At 47.7% G+C, this 18,979-nt stretch overlaps 1 protein-coding gene across 1 annotated transcript; it reads right to left on the bottom strand.

Moving 5' to 3' along the window:
* Positions 1–12,665: 12,665 nt before the first annotated feature.
* On the bottom strand, positions 12,666–16,756 carry LOC100844570 (signal peptidase complex catalytic subunit SEC11A). Its single transcript, XM_003568518.3, has 8 exons — positions 16,576–16,756; positions 15,529–15,641; positions 14,959–15,030; positions 14,780–14,815; positions 14,627–14,672; positions 13,374–13,461; positions 13,233–13,290; positions 12,666–13,067 (listed from the first exon to the last, which is right to left on the bottom strand). The coding sequence occupies exons 1-8, from the start codon at positions 16,652–16,654 to the stop codon at positions 13,017–13,019; spliced, it is 543 nt and encodes a 180-aa protein (XP_003568566.1). The 5' UTR covers positions 16,655–16,756; the 3' UTR covers positions 12,666–13,016.
* Between the last annotated feature and the right edge of the window lie 2,223 nt (positions 16,757–18,979).

The raw sequence follows: 18,979 nt of genomic DNA, 5'->3' as shown, positions 1-18,979 counted from the left end.
TGAATGATGTGATTACATGTATATAAATACACAAGGTGTGGCCTCATACAACAGATGCAAAAGATACATATTGATTGGGAAATCGAATCAGGTTGAGCTGACTCAGATTGGTCAGATCTCTTCCTGCTATTCCTTTTCTTATGGTTTTATTATATTCTAATTCTAATTTTCCTTTCCTCTTTGTCTTCCCTGACCATGAACTAATTGCAAGAACTAAATGAAACAAGATCAGAAACATGAACATTTGGAGGAAAGATCTGAACAATGAACGGAAAGTAACGAGATCTTTCATAGAAAAATGCAAGAACAAATATCTGGAAAGAACAAACAACCAAAACAGAATCTCCGAAAAAAGGAAAAAAATCTCCATCGCCCTATGTCCTAATAGAGGCTGAGTTCATTGATTTGTTGAATCAAGGAATGAATCTGAATGAGGAGCTCACGAGAGGTGAAGCACAAGGCAGTGGATCGTTCTGTCCTCACTGACCCCACATCTCCTTGTCTCTGCCTGGATCTCGCCGGACTGCGCCTCGTTAGCTGCGGTGCTTCGCCTCTAGAGACAAGGCAACTGGGGCACGCCGTGGTCGGGGAAGAGGGAATGGGGCATGGTCATGGAAGAGGGGTGACGCTCTGATTCTGCCGATTTCGCCACGGTGCACGCTGCCAACGCAAAGAAGGCCAAGGCCATGTGCGGCTGCAGCGAGCTCGCGAGGGCCACCGCCGCTTCATGCGGCGCCTCTTCTGTTGTTGCTGCCTCGGCGGCCATGGTTGACTTTCGCGTGCGTGAGCGACTTCAGAGACACGTCGCCTCGTCGCCTCTCTCTCACCTCCACGGCTCGTCCACCTCATCTTTCCCGATGGACTGGCTCATCGACTCTCTCTCAGACCGTTTATTATCCATGGCAGCGGCGGATCCAGTCTCCATGACGGCGTGCGCAGGGGAGGAGCGCGGCGGCGACGGGCCGTCCATAGATCTTTGCCGGCGGAGACGGCGCTCGCAGAGGAGGAGGGCGACTGCGGCGTGTAGAACGAGACGCGAGGCTTGCGGCGAAGGGAGGAGAAGCAGCGGTCGGGGGAGGCGGCGAGCGCTGGTCAGGAAGACAAGAGAGGTTTTTTTTACACGAAGGGAGGAGGGTTCGCATCGGGACGTACAGGAGGGGACGCAGTGCCATACTCATGTAAATTTAATGCAGTTGATGTACGGCGCCCGCGGCAATCACCACAACTCAAATTTAATATATAGTAATAGATATACCATCGAGTAAATTACACAAAGCCGCCACATTAGGGGTTAGGGTTTCATATTGATACCAGTTTACGTTTTGGTTGCTAAAAACCACCGGATTTACTTAATCCCTCGTTAGCTAGCGTCTAGACCCATTTCTGACGAAGCGGGTCCACCGGTCAGGCCCATGTGGGCGTGCCAGCATGGCAAATGCCTTTCTCTCTGCTATTCCCAAAGCTCTCCCTCGTCTGCTGCTCCTTCCTCTCCTTCTTCCCCAAGAGGCTCCTCGCCGCCAAGCTGCTGCTCCGGTCGCCCCCCGCGCGCTGCTGCTCGCCCCCGTGGGCCACCGACGCTCGCTCCGGCGTACCCCGCGCGCCGCCGCTCTCTCCTGCCGCTCGCCCCCGCGCGCCCTGCGCGCCGCCGCTCTCTCCTGCCGCTCGCCCCCGCGCGCCCTGCGCGCCGCCGCGCTCCCCCACGTGCCGCTGCTCCGGGCGCCGCTCCCGCAGCGACTCAGCTCCAAGCCGCCCCCCGCGCGCCCCCCCCTCTCTCTCCCCGCAGCTCGAAGCCGCCCCCCGCGCGCCGCCTCTCTCCCCTGCGGGCTGCCGCTCGCCCACGCGCGCCCGGCGCGCCGCCACTCTCCCCTGCGGGCCGCCCTCGCGCGCCCGGCGCGCCGCCGCTCTCTGCTGCCGCTCGCCCCCGCGTGCCCCGGCGCGCCCTACGAGCCGCCGCGCTCCCCACGTGCCGCTGCTCCGGCCGCGGCTCCCCCCGCGCCGCCGCTCCGAGCCGCCCCCCGCGCGCCGCCTCTCTTCTCGCGCGCCCCAGCGCGCCTGCTGTCGCTCGCCCTCGCGCGCCCCCACGCCCCCACGCTCCCGCGCGTGCCCCTGCTCCGGCCGCCGCTCCAAGCCGCCCCACGCTCACTGCTCGCTCCCGCGCGCCCTGCGAGCCGCCGCTCGCCGCCGCTCTCTCCCGCGCGCTGCCTCTCCCCGCACTACTAAAAAAAAAGGGTTTATATCTCACGGCACATCAGTAACAGGTCCGACGCGACCGTTACGATGAATAACATCAGTGTTGGTCGCAGCTGCGACCGTTACTGATGAACAGAACGAGGTCTGTCCGTCCCCACCCAGCCATACATCAGTGACGGTCGCGTGAGGGGACCGTCACTGATGTACCATCATTCCTCGCGAGAGACATCAGTGGCGGCCGATTAAGAGACGACCGTTACTGATGAACCACACATCAGTAACGGTCGCCCTAACGTGCCCGCCACTGATGTGTGGTACATATCAGTAACGGTCGCTCTCGGCCCGACCGTTACTGATGTGTGGTACATCAGTAACGGGTCGAGTTAAAACGACCGTTACTGATGTACCCCCTATTATTAGTAACGGTCGCCCAAGTCCCGACCGCCACTGACGATCGTCGCGGTTTAAGTACGTGGGGCAGAGCCGCAACTGGTCGCGCTGCGCGTCATAACGGACCAGCTGCAGCCCCTTCTTCTCCGGCGACGATGGAGCCCTGCCCGAATCCGTCATGGCCGCCGGTGAGCCCAACAGGTAGCCCCTCCTCCTCCCTCTCCCTTCCTCCTCTCTCCCCCCGCCGGCGCCCCCATCTCCATGGCCGGCGAGCTCCAATCTTCGAGGCCGAAGCTTCCCTCTCCCTTGCGAGCTCTCTCTCCCTCCCGATCTATCTCGCCGGCCTTCAATTTCTCTTCGAAGTTCACCAATTTGAAATTTTTGAGCTTCGGTTGCCGGCCAAAATGCGGCCTCCTCGTCTTCGCTCGGAGCTTCCCTCTCCCTTGCGAGCTCTTTCTCCCTTCCGATATTTCTCGCCGGCCTCTAATTTCTCTCCGAATGTTCCTAATTTCAAATTTTTAGTTAGCCCCGGTTAATTAACACCTTAATCTCCTTGTTAATTATTAGGCTAACTATTTTCCTTTGTGTTTTCTTGTGTATTGTGTTGTAGATCGAAGAACCGGTTTTGGACGTACGCCACGAAAAGAATCAATGCTCAATGGATAACCGAATGGACGGTGTTTTTTGGAGTCGCGAAAGGTGATATGGAACGAAAAGGACTTGTGATGATGTGTTGTCCATGTCGCAAATGTGGAAACACATGCATGATGAAGCCTGAAGATGTTCAGATGCACGTGCTGGCATCGGGTTTTGTGGAAGGTTATTCACGCTGGACTTGTCACGGGGAGGATGCGGTTGATGTCGGTAGCGGTAGCGAAGATGATGATGTCCTGCAGTATGATCTGGCGAATGATTCTGAGGAAGAAACAAGGATCGATGAGGAGGCTAATGTGGAAGGTGAAGGAGCTCCACGTGGCAAGATTGCCGAAATGCTAGACGACCCGTACCTACGGGACCAGCTGGAGGACCCCAAAGATGAGGCAGAGTCTGCTCAGTTCAAAAAATTGTTGGACGACGCAAACACACCCTTGTATGATGGAGCTGGCGAAGAAAACAACGTCCTCGAAGTAACGCTCGAACTTTTGAGGCTGAAGGCAGCATCATGCTGGTCAGACAAGGACTTCACGGACTTGTTGAGTTACCTTGCTTCGGTTTTTCCACAGCCAAACAAGTTGCCCAAGATGCCATACGAGGCAAAGAAGATTACATGCCCGCTTGGATTAGATTGCGTGAAACATCATTCATGCCCAAACGACTGCATGGTATACATTGGAGAGTACGAGAACCATGAGAGCTGCCACATATGCGGTGCATCGAGATACAAGAAGAAAAACGCCAGAGGTGGCGAAGACGATGGGGAAGAAGTGATGTAGGGCAGGCTGGCAAAGACTGTCTGGTATGTTACGGCAGGTTGCCGAGTTGAGCATTGGATGCAGAACGTTAAGGACGCGAGGTATGTCGTCTATCACGATCCGGCGCAGGCTGCATTTGATCCTGACGGGCACTACCATGTGGAGGAAGCTGGGGTCCTAAGACACCCTGCCGATGGGACTCAGTGGAGGAACTTCGACACGGCATTTCCAGATTTCGGGGCAGAGCCCAGAAACCTGAGGCTCGGTCTCAGCACTGACGGAATAAATCCTTTTGGAAACATAAACAACAAACACAGCACATGGCCAATGATCTTGTTTGTCTACAACCTCCTCCATGGTTAATCGTGAAGAGAAAGTACATCGACATGTGCATGCTCATACCGGGTTCAAAGCAGCCGGGATCTGACCTAAATCTATATCTGCAGCTAGTGAAGGATGAGCTGAAGCAGATTTGGAACCCTGGCAGAGTGGTTTGGGACGCAAACAGGAGGGAGTACTTCACGATGAGAGCAGCGCTTCTGACCTGCGTACATGACTACCCTGGCAGGTGACACATGGCTACAAGGCCTATACAAAGTGCGGGGAAAACACGACATCAGAGAACTTGCCCGCTTCATCCAAAATTGTTTACATGGGCCACCGAAAGTGGTTGGATGCTAAAGACCCTTAGAGAGATGGCAAGGAAAGGTTCAATGGTAAGACGGAGCACGGGACAACGCCGAAGGAGAAGTCTGGTATGCAAATCCTCGAAATTGTGAACGATCTTGAAGTTGTCCCCGGAAAGATTGCTGCGAAGAAATATAAGGAACCTAAAGGCGTCGTGTGGAAAAGGAGGTTCGTATTCTGGGACCTGGAGTACTGGGCACATTTAGAAATGGTGTTGCTACTTGGAAAACCACTGCTAGAAAGTGGAGGGCATTGCGTGCGAGGAAGCCGTTGAACCACAGGCTAGGGAGTGCAGGGAAAGAGGGGAAGAGGAAGGTCTGGCGCAAGCAGGACTGAATTCTCGAGGCGACAGGTAGGGTGCCTCCAGTGCATAACATTCTGGAGGATAAACGTGCTAGAGAATATGCACGTCAGCACATGACACCAGAGGAGTGGGCGGCATTGAGCCAATGCAGCCGCCTGTTAAAAAATTTACGGTAAGGGTTCACGTGCATTAATTTGTTTTCGGCGTTAATTATGACACTCATGATCCATATATACTCACGTTGGTCTTGTTTTATATGATAACAGGAAAATGCCCACAAATGGGAGGAGAGCAAGAGGTCAGAAACATCCGCCGACTCCGTGCAGAGCAAGAGGTGGGAGTCGGCTCTGACCGCCGGCTTGCAAAAGGCGGAGCACACGGGCCGTGTACTAGGGGAAGCAGGGGCCTGCTGGGATGATTATTTCCCGCCTGCTCCGAAGTGAAGCAGGGTCCAGAAAAAGCTCCCCGCTTCTGCTGAAATAATAGAACAAGTTAAGACGGAGGCGCGAGAGCAGACATCTATGGTGTGTCAAGAGGTGTCAAGAGAATATGCAGTGCAAGCCATCCATCATTTGGTGTTGGCATTGGCCAAAGACCACCCCGCCCTTAACGCCATACTCGGGGGAAGAGTGGACGGTTTGAGGAACCTCCTTCCTCCTCTTCCTCCTCTTCCCCAACGAAAGAGCACCCTGCTGAAGAGCAGCGCAACCTCCGACACACGTATGGAAGACGATGACACATACACACCAGGTTACAGCCCGGCTCCTAGCATGGACAACCCCCCCGCTATCCAACCGGACCCAAGTGAGGGCATCCAGGATAACGATCCGGGTCTGAGCGACAACATGCTTGTAAGCATACTTTTCAAACTCTTTTTCACTCCTTACCTTCATGAATAAAGATCTTACACACATATGCCTTCTTCTTGTTACGCGCAGGCACCGGTGAAGTGTCGTATTCACGTAGACAAGCCTGGGAAGCCTGTAGGCGCCATTTGCCGCCTGATGCCCATACAATCACCGCCACTAGTGCACGGCATTCTTATGAACGACACACAAGTGAGTGTGATGGTGGACTCCGTCGTCGAGGAGCATCGTGATTATGCTATCCCGCTACCTCCGGAGGAAGGCGTGGATATCCTAAGCGGTTGTCCAACTACCGCATAATGTGGCCTAGGAGCTTGGTATCTCTCTACAACCAACGCCGGCCCTCTACGACTCCATCTCCCTCCGCCCACAAAGGTACTTCTCAATCGCCGCTCGGCCTTTCCCCTAGGATACTGCCTACTGTCGATGTCGGCGGAGATGAAGAGCGGGCAATGTCGATGCCTCCACAGCTTAAAGATAGCCAGACCACAGGGTCGGCACAGGCTGGAAGCATCCCTCCTACCTTCTCTCTCTTGGGTGCCGCTGAGTCCATGGGTGGCCGCAAGATCGATGACAAGTAAAAGGCAGAGGAGCAAAAGGATTGGGACAATAAGAGGAGGCATAAAAAGAGGGGGCGCGGCGGCAAGACCATCAAGGACTTCTCGAATGTCAAGCAAGATGAGATGCACTATGTGCCTGACATGACTAGAGTGTGGGAAGACAATAGGCCTGACATTCTCATGAAGAACCCCCGTCAAGGCCAGAGATTCGAAGACGGATCCTATTTCGTGGCTAGGGAGTTTGACCGGGTGCTTATTTACTATCTTGGAAGACCGATGCTCACCGAAGCTTCCCTGCGTGCCGTGTCCAGAGAGATGCAAGAGCTTTATCAGTTCTACATGCAAGCATCAGCTGGTTCTCAACAGCATGCCCAACATATCAATGTTCGAATCCCACAAGACTATGGCTTCTTTGACCAAGAAACTGGGAGCATTCAGGAACGTCCTATCACCTTTAGTGTGGAGTTCAACGAACTGTTCCACCTCTTCAATCGCCAAAAGCTTGATATCAACCTCTTAAGACTGTGGTTTGCCTACCAAATAAGGAAAATGCGGCGAATGGAGGTAAAAAAAGTAGCCATTCTAGACCTCCCGGTGTTCAACTACGGTGACATCGGTCTTGAGCCAGAAAAGGATCCCTCAAGAACCCTGGCATCTAAATACTTGGTGGCATGTCTGGAGAAATACGCGGACCACGATTTTATCCTGTTCTTTCTTGATTTGGAGTAAGTTGAATTTTATATATGAAACTGTTTGTTTTTTCTAATTCAGTCCTTCTTATACACCCTTACTTACTAAAGTTTGTTTCTTTTGAAAACAGAGACCATTGGGTGACACTACTCATTTGTTTGCCTTGGTCCGCGGTGTACTATTTCGATTCACTACTTCCGAAGAAGGGTGTTCGAGGTCGCTACTGGAAACCCATCAAATCAATCATTAACACTGCCTGGAAAGTTGGGAGCAAGGGAAAACTAGCTGGTAAAGGCTATAAAGACGAGCCTCACCACAACCATAGGTTCCCTTGCCAGCAACAGCCGGCCGACAGTGTGTACTGTGGCTATTACTGCTGTCACATCCTTTTGGAGAATTCTAGCATGTTCAAGCCTGAGTGAAAGGGGTCAATCGAGGTTGTGGAAGAGTACTGGCGGCCCCGAATGACAATGGCACACCGACCTAAATGGGTCGTGTATAACATTCAAAGGGAGTTCGCCCATCTAATCAACAATGAGGTCATCAAGCCTAGTGGGGACTTCTACGAACGCGTGGAACAAGTGGTGACTAGGATTCACCCACAACAATAGCTTCAAACTTGATTCTGCTATGAAATTTTGACACTTTGTAATCAATGTCGTGAAGTGAGATGCTTTAAATGATGCGGCTTTATATACATTTGTATGTTTTAAATGATGTGGCTGTGTATTTTTCTGTGCTGTGCTGTGTATTCCAAATATACATTTTTCTGTATATTTTCTGTGGTTCAAATTATTTTTTAATTACTGAAAATGTATCAGTGCCGGTCGCTCGCCCGACACTGATGTGGCAAAGCGACCGTTACTGATGATGGTACATCAGTAACGGTTGGGGCGACCATTACTGATGATACCCATCATTACTGGCAGGAAATTAGTAACGGCGCCTCCGACCGTTGCTGATGTTGTTTTTCCGACCGTTACTGATAAGCCTTTCTGTAGTAGTGCCGCAGACACGGCGAAACCAATGGAGGCGCTCCGGGGCGCGGCTCGACGGGCGGAGATGCCCCACGCGTGCATGTAGGCACGGCGAGGCCAATGGAGGCGACTGGTAGGAAAGGGGGTAGCCGGAGGCGGCCCGCGACGAGGAGATGAGGCAGCGGGGGAGGAGCACCATGGCTGGGGCGCTCGGGACGGCCGGGGGCGAGAGCGAGGGCACCAGCGGCCGCACGGGGGTGCTCAAGGTGCAGACGAAGGGATCTGGGAGGCAGTGGGTGAGCAGATCCGAGGTCGGCGGCGTTTTGCCGGAGACAAGGAAGACGCGGGCGGTTCGGGGCACGAGCTGAACAGAGGGAGAAAGGAGAGATGGAGTGTGGTTCAGTTGAGGATTGCCACGGTGGCAAACCACGCTGGCCTGGCCGGTGGGCACTTCCTGTCAGTTTCGCGCTTATTCGCTAGCAACCGTACGCTTAGTCTAATCCAGTGGTTTTTAGTAAATAAAATGTAGACTAGTACCGAAGTGAAATCCTAACCCCTAATGTGGTGGTTTTCTGTAATTTACTATATACTATCTGAAGAGAAGATACACGCCATAGTCGTATGACACTATTGACTCTCAGCTGGAAAGTTTTGGATCTGCCACTATTTGATCGGGCCAAAATAGGTTAGCAGACAAAAGATACACAACAGTAGAAGCCCAAGAATTGAAACAGTCAGCCCATAGAGGAACCTGCACCGTGGCTTTGATGCATAGGCTAGGGTTTCAACCTCCCTTAAAAAAAACTTGGTGGTAGGGAATTTTCTACAAGCCATCTAGATCTTCTTTCTACAAGCCGTTCCACTCATCAACCTCCTTTTCGAAAAAAAGATTCAAGTTTGGCAACATCACCATACCGATCATTGGGTGGTCCCACTTCGTCATTGGTGGCGGTGAGTCGAAGGACGGGGGCTCAGAGAAGAAGATCGCCCATGGTTGCGGGTGTGGGGGGTGGTCAACAAAGAAGCTGGATGCATGGCCTGACGATAGCGGTGTCGCATCCTTCATGGCTGTCGTGAAGGACAACTAGATTGAGCCCGAACGACAGCGGCACCATGGCCAGCGTGGGGGTGTGGGGGGGGGGGGTGTTTGAAAAAACCTTGCACACCATGTTTGCTGAATGCCATAACAAAACTATTCTAATGGGCACGTCAGTGGCCATGTGGAGCATTAGAGCTCTGAACCATGATTTAGACTGAAAGTACTCGTGCTTGCGAAGTTTGTAAGGTCGGATGCAGAATTACATGTTTATGGAATAAATTGTTCGATTTATCAAATTTATGGACCTCTATTGTGATGTTCTCTACGAACAAGTTTCAGCGGGAAACTCCAACGACCGAGAAATAGTTAATTTCTCAGTTTGATCGATATGTAGGCGTGGTCTAGTCAGGTTGAATTGTCATCCTTTTACTTGTACGTTGATTTGCTAGCTATGAATTAGGCAAGATAACATATATCAAAGAATTCCACTTGACTAGTAAAATGTCTTCAACATTTTCTGAGTCCTGCTAGTGGTACAAGGTTAAACAACGGCAGAACGACAATAACTAACATGAGAAAGTCATCATCAAATTCAGGACATTGAATCACGGAGCAGAGATGAAGTGACGAAAATCGGTTTCATGAACAAACAAACTAATTACATTACCAGCTAGCTATGGCTACAGATAAAAAAACCCAAAAAAATGATAGTTCAGTCAGGACCCAATACACAGTAACTCGCAACACATGTTTATGACACATGCATACATATACACACAACCCAGGTACGTAGAAACCAACGACACTAGCTATACATCAAGACCAAAGAGTGTCATAATTGATCCTCGTAACTTGTGGACGGCGCACGTCATCATCTGGACATAATAACAGCTGCTAAGAACTTCTCTCGTAAACGCAGGTACATGTTCTCATCGAGCTAGGCGCAGCACAGGTCGCACAGCCAACAGCAGCATAGTGCGGCAACACTGAAATGCAGACAATTACACACAGAATTATGGCAGGCTTTATAAGGGCGGGACTAGCTAGTTAATTAGTCAGCTGAAAAGTATATACTACTCTGTAAAGTAAATATAAACAGTGGAAACAAAACAATGAGACTGTGTGCGTGCTCTGCTCACCATGCATCGAGAAAACTAGTCTTCCGGCCGCGTTGCCTTGTTCGTCCCCCGCGAGGCGAGCCGTCGCCTCCTGCTCCTGCCACCGAATCCTCCGTCGGGTAGCCTGACGAAATATAATCAGGTTAGCAAATTAGTTTAACAAAACAGTACGTACTGTAGCAATTAAGAAATCAGACGCTAATTATATTACCCGGTGGTGGCTGCAGGTGCTCCTTGCGGTTGCCCTCCATTCTTGCCTGTATGTATACCAACCCGATTTTCAGTTTAAGGCCTAGCTTCCTCGAGTACTCGCGCGCTGGCGTTAGTGATCTGGTTAATTATGCAAAGAGAATATGGGTTTATATAGCCACGGGCCGTGTATGCACCGCCGTATGCAAAAGATATTCGTTTAGGATTATTTTTTGTGGAATTTGAGATGCTTGATGGTCCATTGACAAGCAGATCGAATCTGTCTTTGCTGTTCGTGGAACACTCTGGACAAAAATCAGCGGGCCTGCTTTGACAATGAGAGAAGAGAGACCATTTGTCGGCACGAGCGCCAATTACCGTCGACAGTTAAAGCTAGCAAGTGATCACGGCATCAGGCGATCTGATTATGATACTACTACTGGTTTTACGACTTAGATTAATTTAATTACCGCCTGAAAAAGCCGGCAAACCTAGATCGGTGCATGCATTCGTAAGCGAATCATATACTGTACTGTAGTAGTTTCTTCTGGTTTTAATCACTTGAACTAATGTATCGGAGTATCAATTAATCAAAGCTATTTGCTGTAGGACCGTCGAAAATGTTCTCCCCCATTCGATAGATCTAGCTGCAACACTTGGTTTCTGGAACGTTGCAGTAGTGCTTTTTTTAGACAGCTCGTTGCAGTAGTGCTTGATTGACATGCTGTGAAGAATTGGTTGCTAACGCCAGTCTGGACAGATCATCATCAACCAAGTATTTTTTTTCCTTCTTCTTTTGCTGCCGTGCACAAGAACTACGAGTATGTTTTTTTTTATTTACGAAAATGCAGCGCTGCTTTTTATTTCTCAAGAAAGGAGAACAGGGCTATTTATATAGCCATAAACATAAACAGCAGGAGGAAGGAGCAAAGGACGAGAAAACAGGACAAGAAAACTATGTTATCCTCTCTGTTTTTTTAACCAAGTCATGTTCCTTCAACATAAGCAAATGCTCATTGTAAATACTCCCTCCACGTAACCCTAAAGTTGTTGTTTAGGTTATTTCATACTTTCGCAATTTATTAACAAGGCGACAGGGGGTCAAAATAGCATTTGAAGTGAACTAAGTCTAACAAAGGTGGTGTGGTTTTCTGTGGTGGAACCAGCCCATCCAGGTTCAAGTCCTAAACTTGACATTGGGTGCTCACATCTACCTGAATTTATTTCAGTATTTAACCGGCGCTATTCTTTCGGCGGTAGGTGATGTACCCGTCAACAACGAAGCGCCTGCGATGACTTCGTCAATCTCTCAAGAACTGCCGTTTCTCGGAGGTGCTCATAGGGGTAGTGTATGCGCGTGTGTGAACGTCTGCGTTTGTACTGTGTTTCTAAAAATAATACCATTGGAAAAAAGACACAGTTTTGTTTTGGACTTTGGGATGCCGCCACAGCGTGACGTAGGAACGACAATGGTGAACCACGTGCCTCGAATGGACAGAATACGGACCTACGGACGACGGAGGCATCGGGTTCCTAGACTTTACCTCTACTACACGCTCTTCAGCGTCTGCCTGGTGTTCAGCACGTCTTATCTTTTTCACAAAAGAGAAACACGCACGGCGTCTCATACCATGCTCGCAATGTCATTTTCGTTCGATGGCGAAAAGGTTGCAACGATTGCGAGAGGCTTGCCGACAGTAGCGTCCATAGCGTGCCAATATGGCAATATTGCACCTTCCTTTGAGATCGATGAACGGAGCTTTGGAAAACATATCAGGGGGCTCGGGTATCTTCGACGGGGCAGCTCCAGAACATGTCTGGTTCACGGAGGTCTTGTGATTCAACCCCTCTTTACAAGTCATAATTTTTTTGCAGAAGATAGAATGATACAGACAGAGCATATAATTTTGACACAAAAATTTAAAGCACTACTCAAAAAAAAAGAAGAAAAAACGATAAATTCCGCTATAAAGCGAAACTGCACTCATCATCACTATCAGCATTGTTATTTTATTTTTCTCTCCTGTTGTGTTCTGAATCTGCAGTTGGAAACTTGGAATCAATGATCAATTCTGCGATAAAACCAAATCGCCCTATTAATTCGCTATGAACCCAAGTTGTACTCATAATCACTATCGGCACAGTATTTTTTTTTAATTACTCATGCTATGATCTGAATATAGTTGGAATCGATGGCCAATTCCGCTAAAAATTCAAGTTGAGCTAATCATGAGTCCAAATTGTATCCAGGTCCTCAATTTGTTTTTAATTTATCTGGCCGCAAGTCCCCATGTACTGGATAAGATCTCAGGGTCAGCTAATGAGGCGACACAGTGCGGAAATTCAGTACAGTTCTAGTTTGTCTTGAACGACAATTTTAGCTAACTCTTCCATAGGTGCATCCAACCAACATAAGGTTAGTTCTCGGCTTTCAGTGTTACAAAAATCATTTCTGAAAAGGCTAACTGTAGTGTCTAATGCAATTAACTGATTGAGTAGATTACACATATCTTTGGTTGGATGCATGGTGTGACGGGACATCTTCTGTCTTCTACATTTGCACTACAACAACCCGAGTGGCAAGGTTGACATCTTTACTCTTTCGATGTTATGACCAGCAGGCCCAGTGCGCCAATCAGAAGGTACTGCAGCAAGAGATATCAGATATCAGCGACACATCAAATTTTAAGGAATATCCTACTCAGGTACAATAGTACCTTTCAGTTTCAAAACTGTAACTAACCAGAACGTCATCTTACATAAAAGTTGCTTCTTATGGTCCATCATATACTTAAAGAGAATAAATGTACCTTGATAATCGGCTTCTCAGTCATGACAATTGTAACCCACCCGACATAGGGAAGATAGCTGAAACAAGAACATAACGACAGCATAATTATTTTTCACCAGGTATTTGGGTAGATGGTGCTGTCAGTGTGATGGATACTCACCCTACAGCCCGTCCCATAATGTGATGTTGATGAAGCCAAAGCTGTCCTTGTGCATACAAAAGTCGGTCATCCCCAAAATTGTTGTCACCTGAAAGGGAGTTCACCAGTTAAGATACAACAATGCGGTGACACCTGCTGTAAACTATACATTGCTAGCTGTTGACTGTGACTGCCAGTATCTGCACAAACTGCTTGGTCAGTCAGCGCTAAAAACATTGACACCTTGTTTGGATGTAGACATTAGGCCTTGGTATTAGACATTGGCATTGAGAAAGTCCCTAATGCCAATATTCAAGGTCTTTGGGTGGTCTAGACATTCAAATAGGATATTCGGGCTCAATATTGAGTACTGGTCCAACAAGCAAATTTGGCTTGGGCCCAATGTCGAGCAAAATAGCTCGACATCGCCAAGTATTCGGGATTGGTGTTCCATCGACCGACCGCACTCGAGCCCCAGGCGAAGCAATTTTCGTTTCTCCTTTCCACCCCCCCCCCCCCCCTCCTCACCGAATAAGTCACAGAGGGCTTTGCTCTTCCCGACCTGACAGTCTATCGTGGGCTCTCTGGCGGCAGCGGCACAGACTCAGGTAACCCTCCTCCGGCGCCGGTAGTCAAATCTGGCCCGCCGCCCTTCCTCCTGGCATCTTCTCCTGTCCTGGTGCTCTCCCCTCGAACCCCTCTCTTCTCAACTGCAGATGGAAGATGCGACCCGGTGGCTGATGCACGCGACCTGGCAGCGCCCTTCTCCTCTGTCCGGCGCAGGTGGGCTCCTCCTCCATCCCCGATGCCCTTCTCTCTACCCTTATCAACTGAAGCCTGACCTCACTCGTCCTCTGTGCAGCACACATAGGCAACCTCCACCCCGACCTCACTCCTGTGATAGCAAGACTACCAGCAAGCCCCACCCCGATCTACAGTTCCTTGCATGCATAAACTAGGATAACAATGTTGGATTGGCATATGTAGAGAACAGTGCACAAAAATAAACATTTGTCAATGTACTTAACATTATAATCATTGTATAATTCCAATTCATCGCTTTGACCATCCAAACAGGATTTGGCATTTAACCTCAATATCAAGTGTGGGTTCCGAATATCTAAACATCCAAGCAAAAATATTGACATTCAACCTCAATATCAATGTCCCATGATATTGGCATTGAAACCAATTCAATGCCAATCATCCCAATGTCTACATCCAAACAAAGCCAAAGGAAAAGTTATGGTGCTCAAACAGAAAATGGCAGTTACCTTTCGTCAGGATATCAACTTCTGCACTTTCCTGGCGCTCGTGAACCTATACAGAGAAAAAAAAACTAAACTCAAACCAAGAAAGGAAAACCACTTGCACATCTAATATAAATACTGCGATCAATGGCATGTGATGAATTCAAAATTTATTACCTTTATCACACGGTGAACAATTGGAATTTCACGGCCCTACATAAATAAATTTCCAATGTAAATTAAGTGTCTTGAGAATCAAGTAGAAGCACCCAACACAACGAAATATAGGACAAACTCAGGAATTCATGATCCAGCTACTAATTTATGGCTAAGCACAATGATTCAGTAGGACTTACATCAATATTAAAAACAACTATTTCTCCAGTGCGGATAGGTTCTTTGCTCATGCGCAAAAACAGGATATCACCCTGTAAAACAATATCATTAATCATACAGGGACACCAGTGCAAATGATGATGGAACATTATAGCTTACAGGATCCAAAACAAGAAACTGGATTAAAAACTAAGTATGTATGCACTATGCACCAATATCATAACAGTAACATCAAAAGGAAAATTTCAGAAGAATGATGCCAATATCTTAAAGGCAACAAGATATTCCTAGACCATGCACAAACCAAAGGAAGCCAAATATATTCTTATTATTATGAAAATGAGAATGGAAACTTCAGAAATTCAGATTGGTGAAATATTAACTGCAGATTAACCAAATATGCCCACTTGAGGATATGTTTGCACACCCTGTAATCCGACTCAATCCCTTCAGTTTAAAGGATTTTAGGTCAAATTCGCTGTCTATTCAAGAGGATTAGAGGGTACCATAAATAGCCCTCAAGTGTTTAATAATCAGATAAGCATACAGTGATTAAGGTGATTCTCATATTGTGTAAGTAGGAAACAAACCCTTTTAAATCCAGGCTCCATGCTACCAGAAAGAACCACCACCACTGGGGACTCGCTCCCTGTTGCGACCATCAATCCTTTCCATATGATCAATGCCGACGTAACAATCATACCTGGCATGGCGGACATTGTCAACACTACTATGAGATCAGTGTTGCAATCAACATATACAAGAGCAGCACCCAAACATAATGAACTCCCTCTTTTCAAAATATTATGACTGTAAAATCACAGGTATCAATCCCACCTAGAAATGCTACCACACTACTCTAATTACACAAAGTTTTTTCTTAAAACAAGAACACAAAGTCTTGGGAGAAACTAAAAATTCTGGCATAGTCTCATTTGTTTCGGGGGACATCCACTGCAGACATTTATTATACTCCCTCCGTTCCATAAAGATTGGCACGGATTTAAACTACTCTAGTTCAAATTCATGCCAATCTTTATGGAACGGAGGGAGTAGTATATATCATAATGTAATGTGAGATACGAAATTCACAAGCATGACTATAAGACCAATCACGGCAACATCAAGCAAGCATGCAATCACCAACAATCATCAATCTTCCTTATAAATTCCGTACTATTAAATGTCTGTCATAGATGTCCCCAAAAGCGGATGAGACTACGCCGAAATTTGTAGTTTTTCTTTTCTTTTTGGAAGCCAGGGTACTTTTAAATGTAATGTTGTGTGTATTTACAGTAGTGTGGTACCATTGCTAGGTAGGCTTGATAATTATGGTATTAAAATGACTTCATAATCTAATCCTTGGCAGCAAGGAGTAGCAATAGCACTAGGGTTAGAATTCGCACTCAACACTCGGCAAGGAAAAAAAAATTCAGATCCTCCCTGCCTCAATCTGGCAAGCGAAAACCCCAAAACCACTAAAATGAACCACCACCCTTGCACTTCGATAAACTAACTGTTCCTCGCGGTGAACTCAACCCTGGATCTAACCGATTTGAGCGCAAAATACATCCGAAAAGTAATTGAAAGAAATAAAATTGGGGCAGATGACGAAGAGATGGGAGAGCGGGCGTCACCGAGGCTGATGATCTGCGAGAGCACATGGCGGACCTGCATCGAGCGGATCGACTCCACCTGGTCGCCGATGAACCCCATCACGCTCGTCGCTCGGCTCTCCGCGGCGGAAAACTTCCCCCGTCTATTTTTTCGGCGACTCTTCAATTTCTGTTTTCTTTTTCTTTTTTTCAGACAGGGTGCTCGACGCCGCTCCTTCACGTCAGAGGAACTATTTTCACACGTTGGATGAGGATCGAACGGTCGTCCAGGTCGGTGATAGCTCGGTCAGCCCATTGCGGCTCGCTGCACGTCAGTGAATCTATCTCCCTGCGTTGGATTTGGGATCGGACGATTAGGTAGTTTTTTTTTTTGTTTTGAGAATTGGACGATTGGGTAGGTGGACAGCGCAGTTTTTTTGTCTTTTTTTAAGAATCATTGGACCGCGCAGTTGGGTCAATAGGCTGGGTTATGGATCAAGCGGCCCATGAGCGGCGCGGAACGAACTTCGGTTAGTTGGGCTTCGATTTGGCCCAATATCTGCTGCCAGCTTCAGTGTTCAAAGAAAAAGATGCACGGTTTGTGAACAAAGTATTCAACGTTGGAGAATGAAATGAAGAAGAATTAGTCGGCTTAGTTTGTTTATCTTCTCAGTTTTCTCCCAATCACAGCATCAGTATTTATGAATGTTATGCGAGATCCAATGTACTACTCTAGGTTGTTGGCAAGAAACTTTTACAGGTTGCAATGATCATATCAAACTAGATAATACCCCACGCGTTGCTGCGGAAATTCATAGCAATACAATTAGAAATAGAAAAACTTGTGTTGCAAGGAATATTTCATATGGAGTATTTGAAAGTTCTAGACTGCTTTAATATATTTGTCTATTTTAGCAGGATTTTCAAATGAGTATTAAAATGTATCATCAGAATAATGGCCCTCAAATCTTTTGTTAGAATTGGGTGGCTTGAAGGAAACCAAATAAGTGAAGATAACATTTTTATCATGCTCCCTTAACTATATAGAGATCAATGGAAGAGGAATGCACAACTGTTACTTACAAACGAACAAAATAATAAAGGATTTAGATAGTAAAGTTGTGGTGTTTACATAGTCAGACCTACATAAACATGAAAATACCTAACGATACCTGAGTATCAAGCACTAACTATACCAGCATCATCTGTACAGAGGGAAAATGCCTCAGCTTGTATGAAGGACGATGAACAGACCAACATGCCTCTGCTCTGGCTGGTCCTTCCACCCAACCTACTTATTATCTGAAGCTGATAATGTACTTGGTGCATACATACAGAACCTATGGAAAAACCAAATTGCAACTATGAACCATCTGAATAACAACAAATATATTCTAAATGAAGCAACATCGAGATAAAAATATATTAAGATAAAAAAGGAGTAGACTTTTGAAATCTCTTCATTCTTCAGATGGCTCGCACATTTCGGAGATTAGCTGCCCGTCTATCTTTAGTAAGAAAATTGTACACAATAGACGAACACTTGGGTAGATTCAAATGAAAAATGACTGTCGTTTCTCCTAATTGCCAAAGTGAAGCACATTCAAATGAAAAATGTACCATGCAAATACTCTATAGATAGATGACATTAGTTGATAAAAAAACAAAGAGACGAAACTGCTGTTGACACCGTCTGCGGCCTTACCTAGTGAGCACATCCAACTCTGTCAGGGAAGAGCGGCAGCCTTCAGAAGAAAGGGGATCGAATATGGGCTAAGAAGAACCGAGAACAACATGCAGTAAACGAAGATTCAGATATTGTAATGGAGAAAATATAACATAAATTAAGCTGGCCTCTAAGCACTATCCATATGTGATATCTGCTGCAAGTCGACATGAAGCAATCCCTAAAATTAAAGGACACCTTGATTCGTATTTCAGATCATCAATTACGAAAATAAACAGCAAATCAGACAGATGATGGACGGATACCTAGCATACACCAGCAGTTGATTGACTTGATTCGTAGCATCATGGATTAAGAAAAGGCCGCTTAAGAAAATGAACACCCAAAATCCAGGAGGAGCGTGGCATCAATGGCTTCTGATGGTGTTGAGGCTTGGGGATGATGGAAGGGAGACCATCGGTAGGAAATTTAAAGGACGGATGTACAGAATTTAAACTGACCGAAATCTGCGGTAGATCTTCGTATTCTATCGTGCGCCTCATTGATGGCGAAAGGAAGCGTCAAGCGTCGCTGCATTGGGAGTGGGGGGGGGGCGGGGGGGGGGGGGGGGGGGCAGTAGGCAGAGCGTCGCATGCCTGGGCTAGCGGCCAATGCGTACGGGGCAAACGAAGCAGCAGGTCGCCTTGTATGGGGATCGGGATTTTTTCCTGCGCAGCAGTTTCGGTGACGGTGGGCTGCGACTTGGCTGAGAGACTGGAC

Source organism: Brachypodium distachyon, chromosome 2, assembly GCF_000005505.3.
Source record: "Brachypodium distachyon strain Bd21 chromosome 2, Brachypodium_distachyon_v3.0, whole genome shotgun sequence".
NCBI lineage: Eukaryota > Viridiplantae > Streptophyta > Magnoliopsida > Poales > Poaceae > Brachypodium > Brachypodium distachyon.
This window is presented reverse-complemented; position numbering and strand designations above follow the sequence as displayed.